The sequence below is a fragment of the Delphinus delphis genome, chromosome 4 (assembly GCF_949987515.2).
Source record: "Delphinus delphis chromosome 4, mDelDel1.2, whole genome shotgun sequence".
Classification (NCBI taxonomy): domain Eukaryota; kingdom Metazoa; phylum Chordata; class Mammalia; order Artiodactyla; family Delphinidae; genus Delphinus; species Delphinus delphis.
This window is the reverse complement of record NC_082686.1, coordinates 65,653,295-65,678,425: the sequence shown is the minus strand read 5'-3', so window position 1 is coordinate 65,678,425 and position 25,131 is coordinate 65,653,295. Positions and strand designations below refer to the sequence as shown.

The window sequence follows — 25,131 nt, the reverse complement described above, 5'->3', positions numbered from 1 at the left end:
CTCTTAGAAAGAAACATGGGTGTAAATCTTTGTGACTTTCAATTAGGCAGTGACTTTTTAGATATGGCACAAAAAGCACAAGTGACAGTAGAAAAAACAGATACATTGAACTTCATCAAAATTTTAAAAATTGTGTTTCAAAGGACACCATCCAGAAAATTAAAAGACAGCACACAGAATGGGAGAAAATTTTTGCAAATCATATATATGATAAAGGACTTGTATCCAGAATAAGGAACTCTTACAGCTCAATGATAAAAAGACAGCCCAATAGAAAAATGGGCAAAGGATCCAAATAACATTTCTCGAAAGAAGACGTACAAATGACCAGTAGGCACACATACACAAAAAAGATGCTCAACATTGTTAGTCATTAGAGAAATGCAAATCAATACCATAATGAATACTACATCACATTCATCAGGATGGCTAAAATAAAGACAGACAATAACTAGTATTGGTAAGGATGTGGAGAAATTGAAATCTTCATACATTGCTGGAGGGATTGTAAAATGGTGTGAACAAAAAATGGTTTGGCACTTCCTCAAAATACTAAACATAGAGTTACCATATGACCCGGCAATTCCATTCATAGGAATGAATCGAAAATATTTATCCACATAAAAACTTGCACATAAATGTTCATAGCAACATTATTTATAGCCAAAAAGTAGAAATGTTTCAAACATCCATCAGTTGATGAATGGATAAAGAAAATGTCAGACACAAAAGACCACATGTTAATGTGATTCCATTTATGTGAAATGTCCAGAATAAGCAGATCTGTAGAGACAGAAAGTAGATTAGTGGTTGCCAGGAATTGGGGAGAGTGGAAATGGGAGTGACTGCTCATGGGTGCAGGGTTTCATTTTGGGGTGATGAACATGTTCTAAAATTAGATAGCAGTTGTTAAAGGGGTGAATTTCATAATAGATGAAGTATATCTGAAAGATTTTTGTTCTGAAGACAAGAGTGATGGCATCTGCCTACAGAACTTTTGATCAGGTCGTGTTGCTGTTTCCACCATATTTTAAGAAAGGCAATAAACTCTGACCATAGTTTTGCAAAGGACTCAGATCAAGTTAAGTGACAGATGGCACAGGATTAAATGGAGTACAGCATGGACACATAAAGGGACCCTCCTGTACTAGTTTATCCCCTCTAGGCTGAGAAAATACTTCAGCCAAATTGTTTAGTTGTGTTCAAATAACATGACAACTTGATGCTCTTTTCTTCACAGATGTTCCTAATGGGATTTTAAGATTTGTATTGCTGCACTTTTTTGCCGGGGAAGGGGTGGGTGGTGGTTCCTTGCCTTTTGGAAATCAGTGGAGAACCCTGAGAAGGAAACATTGCATACACCACCAAAAAAAAAAATTCTTATACCAAAATTTCACTCATATATTGTAAGAAAGAGGTAGATAGAAACTGGATAAAATCTGTGTGTGTTGAGAGTTAAGTATTTTGGCTACCTACAGAGGACATAGCATTTTATATCAATCCTGTGGAAGTGAAAATGTGTAGAAATGATTCCAGTGTCAATAGAGTACTAATATTTTGAAATAGAATAGCTCAGTGACATCTTTTCTAGTTTTCTAATTAGAGAAATTTGTTACATTTATGATATAGGCAGCCAACTTGACAGTTATGCAATTTGAATAAACATTTCTTTTATGCAGAAAGGAAATAAAGATGTTTAATTATTCAGCCATGTCACACATAATCTCTTTTGCTTCTGTGTTACACAGTTTTTATCTGCTTATTTAAAAAGCTTTGATTGAATTCACTATGTATAGCCTGGGTCATGTATCCTTTTAGTCTTTCAGGGTACATACCACTAAATCAACAACATGTTGATTTAGTGAACTCTCTGGGCTAGAACATCGAGGGTCTTTGCCCTCAAGGAGTTCAGAGACTCATTGAGGGGAGGAAGGGAACAAATGAGGGCAATAAAGTAAGGCAGGTATGATCCCAGAAGTCTGAGCAGAGTACAAAGGCAGGAGCATTCTATTTGGAGGTAAATCCTATCTGGAAAGACTTCATATAAGAGGTAACTCTTGAGCTGACTCTTGAAACATGGAAAGATATTCACCATTTAGTGAAAGGACGAGAATGGAGGACATACGTGCCAATTTGGACCAGGATGCTTAGTGAAGTCAGGTCTATTGTGTGTTGCTTTATGGTTTGAGCCTAAAGTTCTGAATGGTGGGGATAGAATATGAGTTTACCAGGAGAGAGAAGGCTGGAGCTGTGGGCAGTGGCCAGAACACATTAGTATGTAAGCAACTGGAAGCCACTGTAGGATTTTAAGCAGAGGAGTAACAGATTTCTAATAGAATTTCTTTTATTTCACGTTTGCTTTAAAGGCTGCATATACAGCTCTATTGCTAAAGTTTGGCGACCTCTGGTGTTGAGCCATTAAAACGCAAAGCTGTGAAAGAAATGTATTTCAGAGCTCTTGTCAGATGATTCTTGGCTGTGTTTTATTTCTTTGAAGACATAAATCGTAATTCCTGACTTGATATTTATTGGTGTTAGCTAAATTTGCAACTAAATGTATGAAAAAAATGTTAAAACAAGCATGATGGGACTGGGTACAAATGAAATGATTGATTTAATCATAAGGGATGAACAGCATCCCCAAAGGGTTGTGACAGGCTAATCTCTGGTACTTTGAGTCTTTCCACCACCTACTCCACATGATGTTCTAGGACAATGGACTTAAAAAATGCTCTTTTGCAATAAAGGGAAAGATCTTATAACTCAGAGTACACACTTTCCAATGGTGTGATAATTTTGAACGTCCGCCCCTTTTATTGTGTGAGAGATATACTTACAGAAAAGTGCATAAAACATTATGTGTAGTTTCGTTTCCTTTAAGTTGTGGGGGACTCAGTTTTTAGGAAATCCAGGAATAATAATTATTTTTTAAGTGTACCCTTAGTCTAAAAGTTCTGGAAAAAAATTACTTTTCCACCTCTTAATATTTGGGGGAATCCTAAGACTTGTTTTGTGTCTGAAGTGATGAAGTCCACATCAAACATGCTTTTTCTTAATCTATAAAATGAAAAAGTTTAAGTATATGATTTCAGAGTTTCCAAATATAAATCAGCTGAAATAAATCAGGTGGAAATACACCCTGAACCTAATAGAAACAACATAAAACTTAAAGATATACTCAGAAGTAGAAATGGGATAGTTGATGTATTTAAATGTTTTATATTTGTGGTATTGATTGCAGATAGTGATGCATTCAGAATCTTGCTCTTCATAATCTGTCACTTGTTTACCTTTTAGCCTTTAATGTTGCCATCCATCCATTTTCTAATCCTTATTTTCTGTTAGCACTCAACTGTTAACAGTTATCCAGATCATGCTGTTCTCCACTTGGTACCTAGAGCGCATAGAGTGTGCATCTGACTCGCTTGCTTCCTAGATTCCTTAAGTAAAATTAGCTCTTGCCTCTCCTTTCAGGATCCTTTCCTGAATCTTTTCCTTACTTCAGTGCATTGTTAGCACTTTCACCTTACACGTTATCTGTGCTTATTTTGTTGTACTGATCTTGGCTATTTGAACTTGATTTATAATGTACAAGTCTCTCTGCCCTAGAGCTCCTTGAGCATAGGAACTTTGTTGAGTGAGTGACTTAAGGAGGCTGAAAAAAATTTTTAAATGCCTCTCAATTATGTCTAACCTTTGCATTCTTACATTCCTTTGCATCTTAACTCATACCTTTGCTTTCTTAAAGACTAAACATACTGTATATAAAATAATTCTGATTTTAGGGTTTGACAGACTCTGATAACTTTTAATGCTAGCCTTAAGATAGCAACAGAAGAAGGATAAACATGGTTGTATTTAGGGTAGTAACGCCATCACAAATTACATAATGGTCTGTTTTTTACTTTTTAAATTAATTTCATAGAGATGTTAATTTACATACAATAAAACGTAGCAACTTGAAGTGTACAGTTTAACGAGTTTTGACAAACATATAACCACTATCCTGGTCAAGGTTTAGAACATTTACATCACCCCAAAAAATGGGGTGACCAAATGTCCCAATTTGCCCAGGACTGAGGGATTTGTCAAGATAGTCCCAGGTAAACTGGGACAGTTGATCACCCTGTTTGTATACCTTTGCAGTCTCCCATCTTCTATTTCAGGTTACCATAGGTCTGCTTTGTGTCACTGATGATTAGTTTTTCCTATTCCAGAATTTCATATGAATGGAATCATATAGTATATGTATATTTTTATATCTGGCTTCTTTAGCTCAACATCATGTTTTTGAGACTCATCCATCTTTTTATTTGTATTACCTATTTATTCTGTTTTATGCTTAGTTGTATTCTATGCATATACCACAGTTTGTTTATCCATTCACTTGTGGATGGGCATTTGACTTGTTTCTTTGTTTTGGCTATTATGAGTAAAGTTTCTGTGTTTGTTTATAAATATTTTGTTTGCCTCTTCAATAAAGAGCTAGGACTGAAATTGCTGGTCATATGATAAGTGTATGTAAACTTTGTAAGAAATCATCAAACTGTTTTCCAAAGCAGTTTCACTATTTTTCACTCCCACCAGCAGTGTATGAGAGTTCCAGCGGTTTACATTCTTACCAACATATGGTATTCATAATAATTTTAAGTTTAGTCTTAAAATTGCTTTTATCATTAGGAAATGTCCCTCTTTGTTTTTGTTTCATTTCCTTGTCCTGAAGTCTACAGTTTTCTGATATTAATGTAATAAGCACTCCATCCTTCTTATGATTAGTGTTTGCATGGTATATCTTTTTGCACTCCATCCTTCTTATGATTAGTGTTTGCATGGTATATCTTTTTGCATCCTTTTACTTTTAATATATGTGTCTTTATATTTAAAGTTCATTTCTTACAGACAGTATATACTTAGGTCTTCTTTTTTAAATTGTCTGATAATTTCTGCCTTTAATTGGAGTGTTTAGACCATTTACATTCAATGCAATTATTAATATGCTTAGGTTTAAGTATTCCACCTTGATATTTGTTTTCTTTTTGTTGTTCCTTCTCTCTCTCTTCTTCTCTTTTACTGCTACCTTGTGGCTTATAATGAGTGTTTTTTATTTTCCTTATTGACTTTTTAAGCTATATCACCATGTTGCATTTTTTTAGAGTTTGTTCTAAGATTGAAAATAGGCATCCTACTCTGTCACAGACTACAAATAATAATTTACCACTTTGCATATAAAGTAAGAACCTTACAACAAAGTATTTCCAATTTCCCTTCCTGTCCTTCGTGCTCTTGTTGTCAGACATTTTTTACTCCTACAATACTTTATTATTTTGCTCTAAACAGTTTTCTTCTAAAGCAATTTAAAAGCAAAGGGGAAATGTCATACCTATAGCCCATATTTACCAGTTTTGGTGGTCTTTATTCCTTTGTATAGAGAGGAATGTCCATTTGGAATCCTTTTCTGTCATCCTGAAGTATTTTCTTTTAGTGAAAATCTCCTGGTGACAAACTGTCTTAGCTTTTGTTTGCCTAATAATGTCTTTTGAAGGATATTTTCACTGGATATAGAATTTCTTGGTTTCCAGTTTCTTTTTTCTTTTTTTAGAAAGATCTCTATTTTCTTCTGGCTTGCATTGTTTCTGCTAAGTCAGCTGTCATTCTTATTGTTGGCTGTATAAAATGTGTCCCTTTGTTTTGGGAAAGATTTTCCCTTTATCAGTGGCTTTTATTAGTTGATTGTGACTTGTTATGTTATTTTCTTTATTTAAACTGCCTAGGTTTCACTGAGATTTTCATCAAATTTGGAAAAATGTTGGCCACTATTTCTTCAAATAGTTTTTCTACATCTTTCCCCCCATTACCCTACTCAGACTCCAAACACACGTACATGTGTTTTTCTAGCCATTTTACCTCCATGCTTCAGCTTTGGTAGTTTCTATTTTTTGTTTTTCTTTTGTTTTTTAAAGTTCTCTGATTGTCTTCTGTGGTGTTAGACCTCCAGGGAAGTTTTCATTTCACGTGTCATACTTTTCAACTGTACAATTACTGTGTGTTTGTTTTTAATCCTCCATGTGTCTCCTCATTATAATAGCTGTCTTATAGTCCTTATTTGTCAATTGTGTCATCTCTGTCATTTTTGGATCTGTACCTGTTGACCAGTTTTTCCCCCCCTCTTCTTTTTGGATCATATTTACCTTTTTCTTTAAAGAGTATTTTGTCTTTTTTTTTGTTGTTTGTTTGTTTGTTTGTTTTTGCGTTACGCGGGCCTCTCACCGTTGTGGCCTCTCCCATTGCAGAGCACAGGCTCCGGACGCGCAGGCTAAGCGGCCATGGCTCACGGGCCCAGCCACTCTGCGGCATGTGGGATTTTCCTGGACCGGGGCACGAACCCGTGTCCCCTGCATCGGCAGGCAGACTCTCAACCACTGCACCACCAGGGAAGCCCAAAAAACTAAACTTTTTTAGAGTTAGTTTTCTAGTTATTTACTCTAGAGAGCAATTCTAGTATCAGTTACTTAATAATGACTAGAAGGAGAAGTCCATGATAATTTTTTTTTTAAATAATGCAAGCCTTTGCATGACATTCCAAATTTATTGAACTATACTGATGCCAGGTTATGCAGAATTGTACTATGTTATATAAGGCTTTTAGTTTACATTAGACCACCTTAAGGTAGTTATGGCTCCCTGCTAGGTGTGCACAATATTTATACCCAAAGCAATTCCATAACAATGGTTTCTGTAACTTAGGCCTTGAGATTAAAAATTCTGAGCAATAGAATCACTTATAATCCATGGGACTTGCCCATCATTTAACATTCCAATCTAAATTCTACATGTGTGAAACAATCACTTACATACAAGGTACTAAACTTATATGTTTGGTATTGCAGATATGCTTAAGCATGAGTAAGCATGGGATTTACAGTGAAAATCTACAGCTAAAGGAGCCTGAAAGTGACTTATCAAGATTGCTCAATTATTAAAAGAATTTTTACAAAACTTTATAAAATAAGTTTGAGATTTGTTACACTTTTTGATCTTGTTTAGCCAAATAGATGCCTGTATTTATTCATATTATTCTTCTGTTGCCTAAGATCTATAATCCATAAACAGTTCAAGATATTCCTTTTATTAAATTGATATAGTTAGATTTTACAATGATATAGGTAGATTTTATTTAAATCATGTTTTTTTTTAAGTTGTCAAGAAAAGCCCAACTTTTTTGTTTAACTTTTAACTATAGCCTTGTGATCTTATAAAATCTAAATATATTCCACATGACTCCAAAGAATTCAGGTTTTATATTATAGTATAACCAATGGAGTTTAAGAAAGTGATTTTTTAAAATTATTATTACTTTTCAAATAAATTTATTTATTTAATTTTGGCTGTGTTGGGTCTTTGTTGCTGCACGTGGGCTTTCTCTAGTTACGGCGAGCAGGGGCTACTCTTTGTTGCGATGGGAGTGCTTTTCATCGTGGTGGCTTCTCTTGTTGTGGAGCACGGGCTCTAGGCACGTGGACTTCAGTAGTTGTGGCCTGTGGGCTCTAGAGCACAGGCTCAGTAGTTGTGACGCTTGGGCTTAGTTGCTCCACGGCACGTGGGATCTTCCCGGACCAGGGATCCAACCCATGTCCCCTGCATTGGCAGGCGGATTCTTAACCACTGTGCCACAGGGAAGTCCCTTTAAATTATTTTTCAGAAACCTTTTCTTGTTCCTGCCCTTAATATTAGGTAGACCATTTTAGGGAGTCAACTACACGTGCATTGAATCCCATATTTACTATTGGCAGACTGTAACTCTGAGAAGTCTGTTTACCTCAGTGAACCGTAGGTTTCTCTTAAGTGTGAAATGGGGTAATAGAGTATCTGTAAAGTTTAAACGAGAAAAGAAAATTAATATACCTAGCACAGAGCTCTTAATACTGGTTACTCGGTAAACATTTCTTCTTTTTGTTCTCCCACTTCCCTCACTGATGTACCTTTTAAAAGGAGAACTTACGTATGCTGTCTTTACTTGCTCATTTCAGATTATAGTCTGCTTGCTCTTCTCACGACTAACCTCACCAAGGTCAGAAAGGAAGTCTTCATGGCCAGCATCAGTGAACACCTTTTGGGCTTTGTTTTACCTGGGCTCGTTTTGTCAGATACCCACCTCTCAGTCCTTTAAATAAATGTTCACTTTCCTTGTCCTCCATGGTATCATCGTCTGTAGGACCTGTTCCAATCTCTTAGGCTTCTGTCTCAACCTTTTTAAATTTCCCTTTTTCCATATATTTGTGTCTTTTGAGTCCCCATCTTTAGCACTCTTCTTCTTCAACCTGCTTTGCCTCTTACTCTCACAACCACCTAGCGTCTGTGCATCAGGTACTACCAAAGCTGTTTTTCCATCCTCAAGCTCACTTCTAAATGATATACTTATATCCACCACTTGGTGGAGAACTCCTCCAGGTTCTTCTTGAATATCTTAAATACTGTTTTCTCCTCCAGCTCTATTCCTTCATGCTTAATAGCATCAAAATTTTTCACAACTACCAACATTAAAAGCTGAAATAGTTTGTCCTCCAACCAAGTCAATAAACAGAATCTTTCATACCATCTCCTAAAATTGGTTTGCCACTGATGAGATTTAAATATTTTTTTTTAAGATTTGTTTTTCTTATGTTTGTTTGTTTGTTTAATATTTATTTATTTATTTGGCTGCGCCAGGTCTTATTTGCGGCACACAGGATCTTTAGTTGCGGCATGAGGGATCTAGTTCCATGACCAGGGATTGAACCCTGCATTGGGAATATGGAGTCTTAACCACTGGACCACCAGGGAAGTCCCAAGATTTAAATTATGTTCTAGCTCTGCTTCTGATTAGTTCTGACCTCTGAAAAGTTGTTCTTTCTGGGCTTCAGTTTTTCTCATCTCTAAAAATGTTTAGACTAGATTAGAGGTCAGCAACTAGGGCCCAGGGACCAAATTAAGTCTGCTGCCTATTTATTTATGGCTGCTTTGTGCTACAGTAGTAGAGCTGACTAGTGACAGAGGCTGTATGGCCCACAAAGCCTAAGGTATTTACTCTCTGGCCCTTTAAAAAAAGTTTGCTAATCTCTGGACTAGTGGATCTCCCATCTACTTTTCATCTCTGTTAGCCAGCCTGGGGAGAATATGCTTTCAAGATTTAAAAGTGAGGAGAAAAAGAATAGAAAAATTATTATAGTAGTTGAATATTTGGCAAGAGAAATTAAACGTAGAACAGACTGTGACATTGGAATTTCGCTTTCCCCATCTAATGGCCTTAGTGATTCAAGGTCATGTGGCAGTAACAAAGGAGTAAGGAGATCTCTATTGCCACTTTGTGGTAACATGCTAGTTCATTTGCTTAATTGCTTTTAAATAATTGATAGTGAATGTGTCAATGATTGCATTTACTAGTTAGTAATTAAGTTTCTTAAAAGTCACAAATATCCACATTTTGAAGGCAAAGAACACAGTTAAACTGACCACTAATCAAAAGTGTAATTAAGAATCTTTTTTATATCATAACTATTCATCAAAGCAGGTTATTTCCCATTGTGATAAAAGATTTTTTCCCACATCCATGCACCTGGTGCATATCGAAGGAGAATTCTAGGTATGTAAAAAATGCTTAGATGAAAATGCCAGAAATATTGAACCTTAGTTAATTATATGTATGCTGACATGTACTGGTGTCTGCAACTGACTTTCAAATGTATCAAAAAATAAGGTGGATCGATATATGGATTGAGGGGTGGAAATGTGATGAAACAAATATAGTAAAATATTAATCATAGAATCGAGATGGTATAGACGAGGGCATTTTCACTGTTTAAGAAAAGGTGCAACTTTCTCATGTTTGAAATTTTTCATGTATAAAATTTTGGATAAATGTTTAGATCTAAGTGGCTGTGAGACACTAATCCCTGGACTAGTGGATTTAGGGAGAATATGAGAGTGACTATACATATGCACACATATAGTATATCTTCTTGCTTTCACATAAAATAAATTATTAAAATTTGTATGTTAAGCAAACCTTTTGTACATGTCATAAGTTTCTCAGCTGTTTTAGTGTATATTTCACAGATTTCCCCTGGGAATATTCATAGGCTATAATAAAAAACATAAGAATTGAAACTTCAAGGAGCATCCTGCCTTTTAATTATACAGTGTGTAAATATGGGACAGTCAGCCAAATGGCTGGTAAGTTCATGTGATCTGTGTTCATACAGTAAAAAAATGTATTTACTAGTGGGTAGCATACAACGCTCATTTCTTTTGGCATTCTTACCAGCTTGTAGGGAGTTAGGACCGTGCCTTGTGTTAACAAAGTATTGAATAAATACAGGGAGACTGCGCAAAAAATACTCACTGATTTGACAGTGGGCATTTCTTAAGTGTCATTTTGTTTATTGTGAAATGTATCATAATGCAAAAATATATTAAGTTTAAAGCATAATAATAAAGTGGATATCCATGTAAGTACCACTCATATTAAGAATTAGAATTAGAAGAACTACTTAATGCCCATCCCACTCACAGTCCCTCCTCCTACATCCTTTCTAGTAAGCTAAATAATCTATACTTGATTTTTCTAATGAATATTCCCATGCTTTTGATTTAGTTTTACTATGTAAACTAAAATATAGTTTAGTGTTACCTGTTTTTAAACTTTATATAAGGCAGTTACACTATATGTATTCATTATTGAGTGAAAACTCACCACTGCATGAGATTCATCCATGAGGTATGTGTAGCTCTAGTTCATTTATTGTCATTGCTAGTTAGTATATCATCGTATGACTATACCACAATTTATTTATTCTACTTTTGGATTTTTGTTTTTGCCTGCAATATTATATTATTACAGATTACATATATATCTTACAGACTACATATATATATATTACAGACTATATATATATGTGTATATATATATAAAGAGATTCTCTAGGTTAGAGTATATGCCTTAAAGTGGAATTAGTGGGTTGTAAAATCATTAAAGGTATGCATTTCATTTTTTTAAAATTATTTATTTATTTGACTGCATTGGGTCTTAGTTGTGGCACACGGGATCTTTGTTGTGGCATGTGGGATCTTTTGTTGTGGCACGTGGGCTTCTCTCTAGTTGTGGCACTTGGGCTCCAGAGTACGTGAGCTCTGCAGTAGTTTGTGGCACGTGGGCTTAGTTGCCCCGTGGCATGTGGGATCCTAGTTCCCTGACCAGGGATCGAACCTGCATCCCCTCCATTGGGAGGTGGATTCTTTACCACTGGACCACAAGGGGAGTCCCTGGAGGTATGCATTTTAAATACTCATGTTTTTTCAAGTCATTGCTGTTGTTTTTCTTTAGAACTTAAAAAAATCCAGTGGAGTTGCATTTAGGAAGTAGAATTATCGATAAGTTCACTCTCCCTTCTTTTTCACTCTTTTCCCTTTTTCCCAGTACATGTTATACATGTACACCCTTCATCAAGGGTCTAATTTAGAATATAAGTGCTTGCTTTATTATTTAAAAATAAAAACTTTTATTTTTCATATTTTAAGTATGGATAGCTCCTGACTTTTAAATATCTGATAGTTACAACTACAAAGATCAGAGATTTCCCTTCTCAATACACCTTGCTTCTCTCTGTAAAGCTGGAATTCTACTACAAGAAGGAAAGGAAGTTTATAAATATTTGTCACCTCTAAAAATGTCCTAGTACCTCTTTGTAATATTTGCCTCCAGCTCCTCATAACCATGGATCTTCTTTCTGTCACTGTAGGCAGAAAATGTTCTAGAATTCCATATGAATTAAATTATACAGTAGGTACTTTTTTCATCTGCTTTTGCTCAGTATAATTATTCATCCATGTTTTTATTCTTATTATTATTACTGAGTAGTATTGCATTGTATTAATATACCACTATTTGTTCATTCACCGTGTTGTGGACATTTGAGTTATATCCACTTTCTGGCAGTGGCAAGAAAGCTGCTATGCACATTAGTGTACAAGTCTTTGTATGGACATATGCTTTTAATTATCTTGGGTAACTACCTAGGAGAGGGAATGATGAGTATAACTTTTTTACAATTCCACCAGCACTGGATGAGAGTTTCACTTGCTCTACATTCTCAACAAGACTTTGTATACGTAGTCCTTTTAATTTTAGCCGCCTTAGTAGGTAGTATCTTGTAGTTTTAATTAGCATTTCCCTAATGATCAGTGATATTGAGCGTCGTTTAATGTGCTTATTTGCCATCTCTGTGTCTTCTGTGAAGTATCTGGTCATATCTTTTGCCCATTTTTATTGTGTTGTCTTTCTGTTTTTGAATTATAAGAGTCCTTGTACATTCGAGATACAAGTCCTTTGAAATATGTTTTGCAAATGTTTTCTCTCAGTCTAGCTTACCTTTTGTTTTCTTAAGAGTGTCTTTTGAAGAATAAAACTTTTAAAATTTTGATTAAGTTCTGCAAGTTTTAATGAAGTCTACAGAAGTAGAAACAAAATCCTGAAATTCTTACTTTGCTGTGATTATTCGCCACAAATCAAGTACTTATCATTACATTCTACTCCTCCTGCACAACTATCCTTGAATTGTAAATGGCTTAACATTTTATTTTAACAAACTTGTTTTATATCAGGCCCTAGAGTTATAAAGATGGGCAATAAATGTCATCTTTCTTCAAAGTGCTCATTTTAGTATTTAGTGTTTCTTCCCATCATCTACTTTGTGCACTCAGGTCCATATACTTTCCTTTGTCTGGTGCCTAATACAGCTCTGGAGGCAATGAAGTACTTGATATATTTTCATCTTGTATTATAGTTATACTTTTTTCCACACACGAATAAGTAAGTTTATCATAGCAGGAAATCTCTTGTTCTTTGTATCCTTCATATACCATAGTGTAGTTCCTAGTACACAGAGACACTCACTTAATATTCAGTGATTGAATGGAATTATTGATGACCATGTTTGACTAAGATCCTCCTAAATATCAACAGTTTATTAATAATAAAACCTTTGGCTTACTTTACTAAATGAATAAAAGATACTCTCATTTCAGATGCCATCATTGCAATAGATTGTTTTTCTAGACAGAACAAGGATTTTTACTTGAATATTTTTGAGTGATCTTTCTTTTACAAGCCTGATTTAACATTACTATTATCATAAATGTCCGTATACGGTAGTCTAGCATGGGTTCTGTAGTCAGTTAGAAATTAAAGTCTTTTTATAAAGTCTGCTCTATTTAATGAGCTGTGTATTTTATAACTTTGGGATTCCTTTTTCCAGTAAAACCAGTACATTAAGACATAAAGACTATATTTGTAAGTACATAGAAAAATACGGCAATAACTTGCTTTCTTTATCTAGGTCCTGGGGACACCAACAAGGGAGCAAATTAGAGAAATGAACCCAAACTACACAGAATTCAAATTCCCTCAAATTAAGGCACATCCTTGGACTAAGGTGAGTCAAAAGAGTTTTTTAAAAAGCACATTAACCAGTAGTTAACTAGAAGTTGGATTTCTCTTTGTTCTTAAAGTAAACTATTTCGAGACTAGATGGCTGCCAGAGTACAAAGTACAATAGCACTTCTGCACGTAAAGATAATTAGATAGCTGTACTTCAGTGTTTCATTGACCATATAGTTTCATCCCCACTGACTTCCTATAGAAAGTTTTCAGCCTGGGTTTTTGTTTGTAGGATCAGGACAATACATATACATAGCATTCAAATAAAGAATTTCATTAGGAGCAGGATCTTATATATAAATTTTGACTACTTAAAATTCAGAAGTAATTTCTTTACATAGTTAGAAGTGTTTATTATTAGTTCAGTATCATATAGCATATGAAAATATACATTTTATATATTTTTATTTTTTTAACTGTTAATATATAGACCATATTATAGATGATATTTTGTGTTCTTTTGTTTACTTTCCTATTGGTGTTTTGGGAGCAGGAATAAAATGAAGATTTGATCATACTAGTAGTATACATTGAAAGCAATTAATATGTCAACAGCGTGTCACTAGCCATTGGAAAAGCCTAACCGCAACATTTAGACGGAGCCAATTCTAAGAGCCATAAGTACTAATTTATGAGAAGACTTTATTTTTTGCTTTGATACTTAATTGAGATGATTCTAGAGAGATTTTATTACGAAGTTGTTTTCATGTCAGTTTGATTTGTGAGATTGTATGCAGAGGGAAAAGAAAAAAATCTCAACAGGGTTTATAGCTAGAGTGAGTCTCTCATTTTATAGATTCTGAAACTCTGGCTAAACATGTCAAATGACTTATCAAAGATTCCATAGGTGGCTGTGACAAAGCCAGGATTAAGCTGCTTCTCGTGTGTGTGTGGTATGTGTGTGTGTGTGTGTGTGTGTGTGTGTGTGTGTGTGTGTGTGTGTGTGTGTGTGTGTGTGTGTGTTTAATGCCTGGTCTTTTAAACTTCTAGTTACGTGCTATGCATGCATCGCCCTTCCCAATTTACTTACATTTCATTATATATTTTGTGGGTTGGAAGTTTTCAGCTTTTTAATATGTATTTCAAGCAGAGACTTTGTATATTTAAAAATTTATATATATAACATGTTTTGATCATGTTCATTTAATTGGTTATAGATCTTTTATAATAAGAGGTGAAGTAATTTAGGGCTAGGTAAAATAATTTACAATTTTAGATTAAAAGTAGGTCTCTTTCTATAAGTTGTATTATGATTCAAGTTACTTTCCTTCGAGTTAATCACTATCTTCACTTCTCTTCACCTCTCTTCACTTCAGAAAATCCTCTTATTACTAATTATTTATTATTTAGAATCAAAGACCTCAGTAATATTTTAGTGCCAGAGCTATAGGTTGTAGCTTTCACTAAGATGTTGCCCTCTCCCCCACCCTCTTTTTAAGTTTACAATAAACACTAAATATTCTGAGGTAAATCATTCTTTGGTCTTTGTACTTCAAGTTTATTTTGAATCTGGTTCAGAAGATATTTAGTGTCTCTCACTTATTCTAAACTCAGAGAATCCTAGGTGGCCTGTTTGGATTTAGAAGCTGAGTTACAGTTTGAATCCAGCAAAGTTACTCCAAGTTGAAGTGTTTGTAACAAGTGATTTCAACCATGTTAAAGAGAAACAAAAAGCAATTAGTAGTTAGGGTAAGAAGAGTGTAGGTGATTTTATTTTCTTTGTTCTGCATTTCTATATTTCCATATTTTATTTAATAAGCATGTTATTTTTAGGAAGAAAGAAAAGTAAAATTCTTTTTGGTTGAATCTAATCTTAGTATTCATCACATGTATAGAGTTTCTGACCAATATAATGTTGAAATGAGGTCATGAGATCTTATTTAGTAGTCCTTGTCCTCAATTTTTTTTTTTTTAGTCAAGACTGACACCAGTATTAGTGTGTGTCATATTCTGCATTTTTTTCCCCTGGATTATATCTCTTCAAGTATTAGCCGGGATGGTATGTGGGGAATGATTTATTATAATTACCATGCAGGCAATTGAAGATTTGTGGTGAATTTGCATGCTTTACATCTTCTTTTGCCTTTGTGGATTCCTGATGTTTCTATATCTTACACTAATGCTTTTCAAACCTGAATAATCTATACAAAGCCCTTTTACTTGTTTGTTTTATTTAGGCTTCCATTCCTGTACCATGTGTAGAATAATAACTCAATTCTCCTACCTATTTTGTCTCTTCAAACTCTTGTGAACTCTTCATTCATATATGTAACATAATTGGGTTCTCACTTGGTACAAATGCATTTATTATGTAATAGTACACATATATTAATTTCTTAATAGTGCACACCATTAGGTTGCTGTTATTGTGGGTGTAAACACAAAACCAAATTCAGACATAGAAATTCCATGGCACTACTCTGTCATTCAGGTGATCCAGAATATATTGATTTTTAAAAGTAGATTATAATTGGGGCTTCCCTGGTTGCGCAGTGGTTGAGAGTCCGCCTGCCAATGCATGGGACACGGGTTCGTGGCCCGGTCTGGGAAGATCCCACATGCCGCGGAGCAGCTGGGCCTGTGAGCCATGGCCACTGAGCCTGCGCATCCGGAGCCTGTGCTCCGCAACGGGAGAGGCCACAACAGTGAGAGGACCCACGTACCACCAAAAAAAAAAAAAAAAAAAGTAGATTATTATCAACATAATAATAAAAAATTTTAAATTTCTAGAGGGAACTCAGTCCCCTCTCCCCTGCCTTGTGATAGTGAACACCAACTTGAGAAATGCTTTCCTATGCTAGGCAGTCAATGGAGTTATTTTTTTAAAACATACAAAATGTTCTCTAAAGAGAAGAGCTTTTTGCCTTTGGAGGGCAGGTAAACGGGAGTCTGGAAACAAAACCTGCTTTGCCTTTATTGAGGTCTTCTGTTAAAACCCACTTTAGCCCCATTTCCTGAAGCTGTGAGCATGTAAACCCTCCTTTCCTATGTGGCAGTGTAGTACAACTATATCCCCAGATCTGGGAGCTCTTGTTCTCAAAAAATGTAGGCAGACAAAAAGATCAAGGGAGAAAATGTCTACCATGGAAACATTGAGGTGAAGGTATTAAGATGTGTAAGAAAGATAACAAACAGAAGAACAAAACAATGAAATAATCCTAGTGTGATATATAGCAGGAATCTTGAGAATTTAGAAATCCAATAAGATGGCCTTGACTATTACTTAATAGCCATAACAACCTAATTCATTGGATAAGCATTTGAGGCTTAAGTTGGAAAGGAAATATGTTCTAATGTTTTGAAACAGGGACCAATATTGAGAGTGAGGGTGGGGAGGATAAATACCTCCCCACTGGTGTATGGTGTATACTTAAAAGAATAAAAGCCAGATGGGAAGCAAAAGGAAGTGATAATAAAAGTAAATTGAAAAAAAATAAATTGAGAATTAAACAGAGATGGTGATTGGTTGGAAGAAGAGAAGAAGCTGAAATATTCTGCATTTGGTACATGGAGATTTGGTCAAATGACAGTTCTTTTAGGTATGAAGTAATGATCTAGTTTAAGCACTTCTCCCATTCCTTGTGCTTAAAATTTTTTTTGTTTTTGTCTTTTTTTTGTTTTGTTTTGGTAAGATAGCAATTAGCTGTTGTGTCTTTTCTCCAAATTCTTTTGAAAACAAAGTATGCATATAAAGGATTATTTCATTTTAGTTCAGAGTAAATGTAAAGATTGTACCTCCAGTGTAGTTCTGTGATTTGTCCTCTCTATCTCCACTGCCCTGACTTTAGTTTAGCCCATCATCGTATCATAGAATTGTTAAAACAACCTCCTACATCCTAAGTTCCCTCCTTCATATCTTTCACATCCTCATTGCCGTCAAAGTCAGCTTTCTTAAAAGCACATGTGATACTGTCACTTCTATTTAAAATTTTTCTGATTCCTCATTGCCTTTAGGAAAATTTGACATACTATACACATAAAGACAAGAGTGATCATGTGTCCCAATTTATGCTTGTCCAGTGAAATTATTAATGCCACGTTCCTTCACACTCTTCACTGTCCTAGTTTGGGTGACAGATTATCCAGTCACTCTGCTCCTAATCATTTCTGCTTTTTCTTTCCAGAAAAACAAGAGATTTAGTTCTTTGTCCTGCTCTTAACTTTTTCTGAGGCATCTAGTCCATTAAACCCAGTCTTTCCCAAGTGCTCCAACTCCTTCACCCTTAAATGCATACAGTTAAACAATGAATTTAAAAGCTTAGTGTTTAGTTGAGGTAGATTAAGGGTTTCTGATAAGGTTACATTGTAATAGTTATATAAATTTCTTCCCAATTTTGAGTAACGTTTTGTTTAAAGTTAAAACAAGTATTCCCCTTTATCCCAGTAATAAGTAATCCTGTGAGGTCAGTTAGATAACACAGATATCTGTATATTCTTTCAGAGTAATGAAATTCATAAATGATGTATCTGGTTAGTAGAAGGAAGTAGATTAGAATCCCAAGGGCCTTGGTCTCTTTCTGTTGACCTATTGCTGTTTAATATGTTAGCTACATATGACAGTGTTGTCCTCACTTTGAAGGGATCATGCAGTCATGCTGAATTTTTTTGGTCTAATCAAACTGTTCTCCTAATGATCCCCCAGAGAAGCCACATTCGTTTCTACCGCTTCCTAGTGAACACTCTTTTTTCCTCTGCTTACCAAGTCTTGACCTTCTGTTAAGACCTCAAATCTCACTTCTCCCGTGAAACATTTTCTAATTATCCAAATTCTACATGATTATTCCCACCACATAACTCCTGTAGTAGCTGTCAATTCATACCATATGTATTGTAGCAGTTTCTAATTTCTCTTTTGTAATGGTAGTAATAAAATGAATATTCCCTCAAAATGTTGTTGCTGAGTTTTTGGCATACATGAGTATGTATGCCAAAACTTAATATTAAGTATTAAGTTTACTTAATACTTGATTGTCTTTAGGGTATGTGAGGACCTTGGATCATTGGTTAAGTATCCTAGAAAGCCTTATCTACAAAAATCAATCCTTACATACTTGATTTCTTAGAACACAGTCCACATGCTGTGAAATGAATGAATACTAGTGTTTCCAGCTAGCTAATAGAGTAAGCAGAAAATTGAGGTCATTTCAGCCATCAAGGACTCAGACCAGATGAACTGCTTATTATATGTATTATTCTCTATGCTTAAAGCTAAACCAAAAAGCCCCACTATAATATTTTTTTAAAGACTTTTCTTCATAATGTTGGTTTTTATTCCCTGAGCCTTTGAGTACAAGATTTTTCACTTGGTAAACTTACCTGTTCTAACTACAGTTTCACATGTTACCAAAAATGTCTTCAGAGGGTCTTAGCGCAAAACAAAAATTGCTGTCAAACTTTTTTTTTTTGCAAGTCCACTCTACCTTTTCTGGTCTGTCTGCCTTGTTTTGCTCACATGTATTCCAGAAAGCATAAAACTGTGTTGGGGATTTCTATTGGTTCCTAAGTCTGCCACTTGTCTGTTTTGTTCTATTGCTTAGGTAATCAATTTGTATATTATTACTCAACCCCATCTGCATGCTGACCTCAACTAGTACATTATCAATTATCTCATAAATATACTACGTTCTCTACTGAATTTTCTACCTACATCACCTATTTTCCTATGTGAATAGACCTCCTCACTTTTCTGTTTATACTGGCTTTACCGCTATTTCTTTGGAAACCATTGCACATTAAAATCCAGCTACTAGTGTGGCTAGTCCATATGTGGGAAGAATAATATAAAAAAGAAAGAATGCTAAGACATAAGTTTCAAGATCACTTGTGGGGAGCAGAGGATAGGGTTGAGGGTGGATTGAAAAAGAAGGCAAAAATCTGCTTCTGACTTAATCATTTGTTCTTTAAAACACTTATCTCCTGTGTAATCAGTGCTGTGCTGGCTACCATAAAGGATGCAAAAGAACTAAAATATATAGTCCTCCTCTTTGAAAAACTTAGAGATGATATAACTGACTCAGTTGAAGCAAGTATTGAATAATATATATAACCATATACTTGATTATGTACTATTGGTATTCAAAGTTGTTTCACATACTATAGGTATTACAGGGAAGAGTTCCAGCATGGGTGGTGGAGGGGAAAAGGAAGCCTCCTTTAAGGGTGATAGAAGGGCTAGGGGGAATGAGGGTGGGTACTTTTGAAGGAGGATTTAGATCTGCTTAGGTGTCGCTTAAGTTAGGAATTGCTGTAGTTTAGGGGAATATCCCTTAAGATAAGGAGGTGTGGATGAAAAGAAAATATTATATTCTTAGGAAGATCAAGCTGACTATAGTCACCATTTTATGAACAATGAAAGATTAAATTGGATAAGTGGACATTTGGTAATTCACACTTCTATAGTATAGTACTATTTTATCAGTAAATGAGATTAGAGGGAGAAATTTCATTTCATAGTTAAATGCTGATATCAATACACATATGATATTCCTTATGTGTATTAGAGCTCAGGAAATCTCCATAAGCCTTTTAATTAGTGCAGCTGAAATGTATTGAATGCTGGCTCTGCTGTGGCTAAGGAAAGGATGTTTTTGTTTCTTATGAATTATGTACTGCACATGAGCACTTCAGTAGACTTAAGTTCTTTTCTTAATTAACTTGATTTATTAGCATAGTTAACTAGTCAACAAATCCATGGCATTGTCTCACTTTTAGTCCTGTATTTAAGGCTTACAAATTGCAAATAATTTTATATATTAGGGTTGCTCTTCAGGAATGTTCATGGTGTATCAGTTTTTAGCATTGGATGCTTGTGTATTTTGGGTATGACCAGAGAACAGTGTCGTCTGTATTGTACATTTATCACAATGAAAACTTGGGAGGAGTAGCTGTTTGAAACAGGCACAGTACTTGTTCTGCATTCTACTTAGATTAATTATCATTGCTCATAGGCATTCTTACATTGCTCTGGTTGGCTGTTTAATACAGTGGAATTGTTGAAAGCTGATGCTATGAGAATCAACCATAGGCCTTGATGTGGTATATATGACCATTTATAAATGATAATTTTAAGGGGCTTATGATTCAGTCATAACAGCTCCAGGTTGAAATTTGATGTTTGATGGCAAAAGTCTATTCTAGGACGTGTAAAGGAGAAAATTACCTCTGTCCTTTCTGAGTTATCCAAATACAAATTTATTTTGAATAATTCTTCTGTTAAGGACTCATTTGCATTTGTTCAGTACCACAGATAATTTATTTTGGAAAAAAATGAATTTTTTCTCTCAGTTTCTTCTGTAGACTAGTATTTGTGATGAGAGTTTGTTTCAATTTAAGAAAATGAGTTGCTGCACAGGTGAGGTAGTATTTGAATCACTTAAAAGTTCATGTCAGTGTTTTGATTCTTTTCAGTTTTTCCTTTCTCTTTTGTTTTCTTTCCTTTTGTTTATTTATTTTTTGCTTTGTTCTGTTTTGTTTTATTTATTTATTTTTGGTTTTAGTTTTTACAGGGGGTGTTTTGGGCTCTTCATGGCCTTGCTGACATTCTTGGCTGGCCATATTTAGTCTGCGCACTAATTATTAGTTGGCCCAGTTGAGTCTTACTTTGTGCTCTCAGTTTTTTGAGTCTGGTTTTCTATTTTTGTCCACCTGGTTGTGTTTTAAGTTCATGAGAGATTTTTATCCTGATGGGCCGGATTTTAATCCGTGTACTAAATTTTAGTCTGCAGACTAAAAATAATCCGCGGATTATTTATTTTTGCAAAATATTTAATTCCCCCACTGGAAACTATCCTAAAAGAATGTTAAATTCTCTTAGAATAGCCAAGGGAATTCACAGCTACTGGTGAGGTCTGCCATTTTTTGTTCTCAATACCTAGACATAATAGACCCTACTACCTCCCTTTTGCATAATTGGCTCCGTTGTGCCTAGGTGTTGGTGTACATTACTATGCATGTCACCTATAACTGTGACTGTCCCTTAGTTGTATTGTTCATTGTATATATTTTTGTTTAGCTTTTGGTGGGTGAATTGGGCATATTTGCAGATGGAACTGTGTTGAATTTGTAGTGCTCAAAGATACAGAATTTTTTTCAGTGAGTTTTTCCAAAAAGAAAGAATGTTCATTATTTTTCCTAAGTAATGGGTGCAAGGGTATTAGGGGGCAAAGCCCACAATAGAAAAAGTAAGTTTATACCCGCACTCCTAAGGTGATATGTCAATTTCCTGAAGAGTCCTCTAAGATAATGAGAATGTCAGTAAACATCTCTTAGCAGGGAAGTCAATCCAAAATGGAGAATAATCCGCGGTGGCCTGATCCTTCTTAGCTCACACAAATTGAAAATATCTGGCTTGAAATCTATAGTAATATAAATTAAATATATTTATTACTTTTCTCTCATCACTAATAATTTAGCAAAAAATGTTTATACTGTGTACTGAAATTCATTAATAGAGAAAATTAGCAAATTGGGAACTTGTATCTTTAAAAGCAGTCTGATATGCCCCCTCCCAAGCCATGTCAATGGACAATGAATCCAGGTCGTAGAAGACCAAACAGTTTACTTTGGGAACTTTACTTCTAGATTTCATTTTGATTTTAACTTTTTTTGGTTTTGTATTTTTTTAATAAACGCACTGGCATCGGAACATAATTAACTAAAATTAAAATGTTTCTTTACTGTGCCTCACCATTGCGCAATCAAATTTTTTTTGCATACACTGTGGTGAAATAATTTTTAAAACTTGGACTTGCTACTGTGGAGACTGATGTTTAAAGTTTATAACTGTATAAACATTTTCTATGTCCCCCCCCACACCATGGATTTCTTATAACATTGGATATATTTTTCCTTGCTGGACTATTCTCTTTTGGATTGACTTCCCCTGTTTGGATTATTTCACTGCATTCTCATCTTTAGGATTCGTCAGGAACAGGACATTTCACCTCAGGAGTTCGGGTATGTACTTAATTTTTTTTTCCCAAAATTTCAGGGCAGGTCTATAAAACTAGGGGGAAAACTTTTTTTGAAAGGCTAAATAGTTATTCATTCTTGAAATGTAATAGTAAAAACAATGTAGGTAGCTGTGATTTCTGTTTTTACTCACTGTATGGTATAGGTTTTGCTTATAGTATATTTAGATTGTCAGTTTCCTGAGTGATTTATTGACATCTAAGCTGAAGTTTAGGAGTTGAGGGGTTTAAAAATTATTATTTTTACAAGAATAAATATTGACAAAGATCCACAGAACCAAAGATTCCGAGTGTTAGGCAATTTAAATGAGTAAGGAATGAAAAGCAGCAGAAACTAAAAGCCAAGGACTTCCATGGCAGTCCAGGGGTCAAGACTCTGTATTTCCACTGAAGTGGGGACGGGTTCGATCCCTGGTTGGGGAAGTTCTGCATGCCGCGCATTGCGGCCAAAAAAAAAAAGAAGCCAAATCTCAATAGTTACTGATTTCCTTTTCTTTAGACACAGACATAATTCAGAAGAGCTATTTCTAGTTTGGCCTGTAATTTTTGAAAGTTGCATGCTACCACACCCAGTCTTATGGTCAGAAATCTGGACTTTGGGTACACTGGGTTTTGACCCCGCATAATTTTCCGCTTAACCTTTATCCATAGATTACTGAACCAAGACTTTTCTCATCAAGAATCTCTCAAGGGGTTTAAATTAATAATGGATACATTTTTAAAAGGCGGGTTAAGTCTTAATTTTAGGCTCTTGGTATGAATTCTTTTCTTTATTGTTTTTAACTCTTTGATACTGTGAGTTAGGATTCCCTGGCAAGAATAAGCTAATATGTGTCTTAGTACCAACATGGATGGTCACTTGTAGCCAGTAAGAAACCAGAAAGATGTGGATGACTTTTTTTTTTAATAATCAGAAATAAGCTTACAATACTGATTTATTAATAGCAATAACACAAATTTTTTTTTCATTTAAACTACACTCACTGTGTAGCTTCCCTGCATTTGAATGTTAGAAGATATTTATTTCTGCTTTTGGTGGTGGTACTTTTAATTCTACTTATGTGTTACCATATTGGTGCAGAGACATTTTTATTAGACTAGCTAGCAAAATAAATCCATATGCTGTCAAATGCAAATTGCCCTCAGAGCAATGTCAGTAGTGCTTAATATTTTTACGAAAAATTTTCTAAATATTTCCACTGATTATTTTCTTTCACACTTTGATTATGGTTCTGGCTGGGGAGCAAGAAAGGGGAAAATGACTAAGAACAGTGTAAGATCTAAACATTTCAAATAATACAGTAACTCCTTGACTGAGGCAAGTCAGATTACTCAAAAGAATAAAGATAAAGCAGTTTTTGACCTTAGAGAGAGGGTTTTCTAACAAGCCAAATAAATTAACTAAGGCCTTTAATATTCGGAAGTAAATTTCTAATATCCTACCCAAGCCAATCTCTCAATTTCCATGGAAAATATCTTTATTAATAATAAACTTTGTGTAAAAACAAAAGGAATAAAAAAAGATTTTCAGAGTAGAGTACTCTTATAAATAGTCTCTTATAACCTAAGGAGTCTGTAGTAGTAACCAGTTCTGCTTTCAGCCTAGGTGAATAGACAAATGTTACATGAGCCTTTCTCGTTAGGAAAACTTAAGCCTCCCAGGCTCCTCTGTGCCTTGTCACAATCTACATGTTCTTTCCTCACTTTTAGGTCTATTTCCCTCCATTTTTACACATCTCTTTCTCTTTATGTGTCTGTCCACCTCCACCACTGCCACTACTACACCTTCTATTTGATTCTGTGTTCTTCCTGTCAAGGGGTATATGTTTCATTTTTCTTTAGTTTCAAAGGCTTTCTGTTCGTTTATTTGTTTTTCACCTTCTGCTTTTATTCTTTAACTGTCCATAATTTAGAACACAGTATATTTTTCATAGTTTCATGTATTTATTAGGAGTTTTAAGACATAGATGAGTAGAAAGCTTTCTATTCCTTTAAGCAAACTTATTTATTTGCATTTTGCTTCAGTATAGCTTTCAGTTTACTTTTTCTGTGAATTAATAGCTCTTAATGAAAAATACGTTTCTCTATTCCTGATTAAAACCCTAGAATATTTATTCAAATGAGGGTAAACTGGCCGTGTTCACGACAACCGCTACCTGAGAAAACAGTTTTGGACATTTTGCGAAGTTCTGGATATTCAAGAATTTCTTCAAATAATAATAGTCTCTGCTTATTGAAGAATTAATACCAAATCATTAATATTTATAGATAAGAGTAAAACAGCTTTTCTTTTTTAAAAGATATTAATTGCCAAAATTTGAACGGCGCTGTCCATTATCCATAATCGTTCTGCTAAAAAAATCACACAAAAGAGGCAACGTTTTATCTGTTGCCACAGCAGTCAAAACTTTAAAATTAATTTTGTATTCTCCTAGTTGCACTTGCCTCCAGAACTCAGGCTTTCTTTTGTGCCTGTCACATTTTGTGTGCATGTTTGATTGTACTGCTTTATGATCAGCATATATAGATTTTTTTCCATTTCCCCTAGTTTTTTCTCTGAGCTTTTCTCATATAGTCTTTAATTAGCAGTTCACATCACTGTGGTAAATCATGTGCAGTTAACTCCTTTCATTCTAGAAGGTTCCTTTCACAAATGCAACCATGTTTTTGTACATGGTGGGAATTAACTCA

The 25,131-nt window shown here is 34.8% G+C and overlaps 1 protein-coding gene across 4 annotated transcripts in view; it reads left to right on the top strand.

Moving 5' to 3' along the window:
- The window catches only part of GSK3B (glycogen synthase kinase 3 beta), a 201,100-nt gene that overhangs the window by 140,857 nt on the left and 35,112 nt on the right, over nt 1-25,131 (top strand). For 3 of the 4 annotated variants that reach the window (XM_060010715.1, XM_060010718.2, XM_060010716.1), the window contains exons 8-9: nt 13,371-13,466; nt 22,388-22,426. In XM_060010715.1, the coding sequence (XP_059866698.1) occupies nt 13,371-13,466; nt 22,388-22,426 (135 nt within the window). The remainder of the gene's footprint in view (nt 1-13,370; nt 13,467-22,387; nt 22,427-25,131) is intronic. The other variant, XM_060010717.1, reaches the window with a different exon arrangement.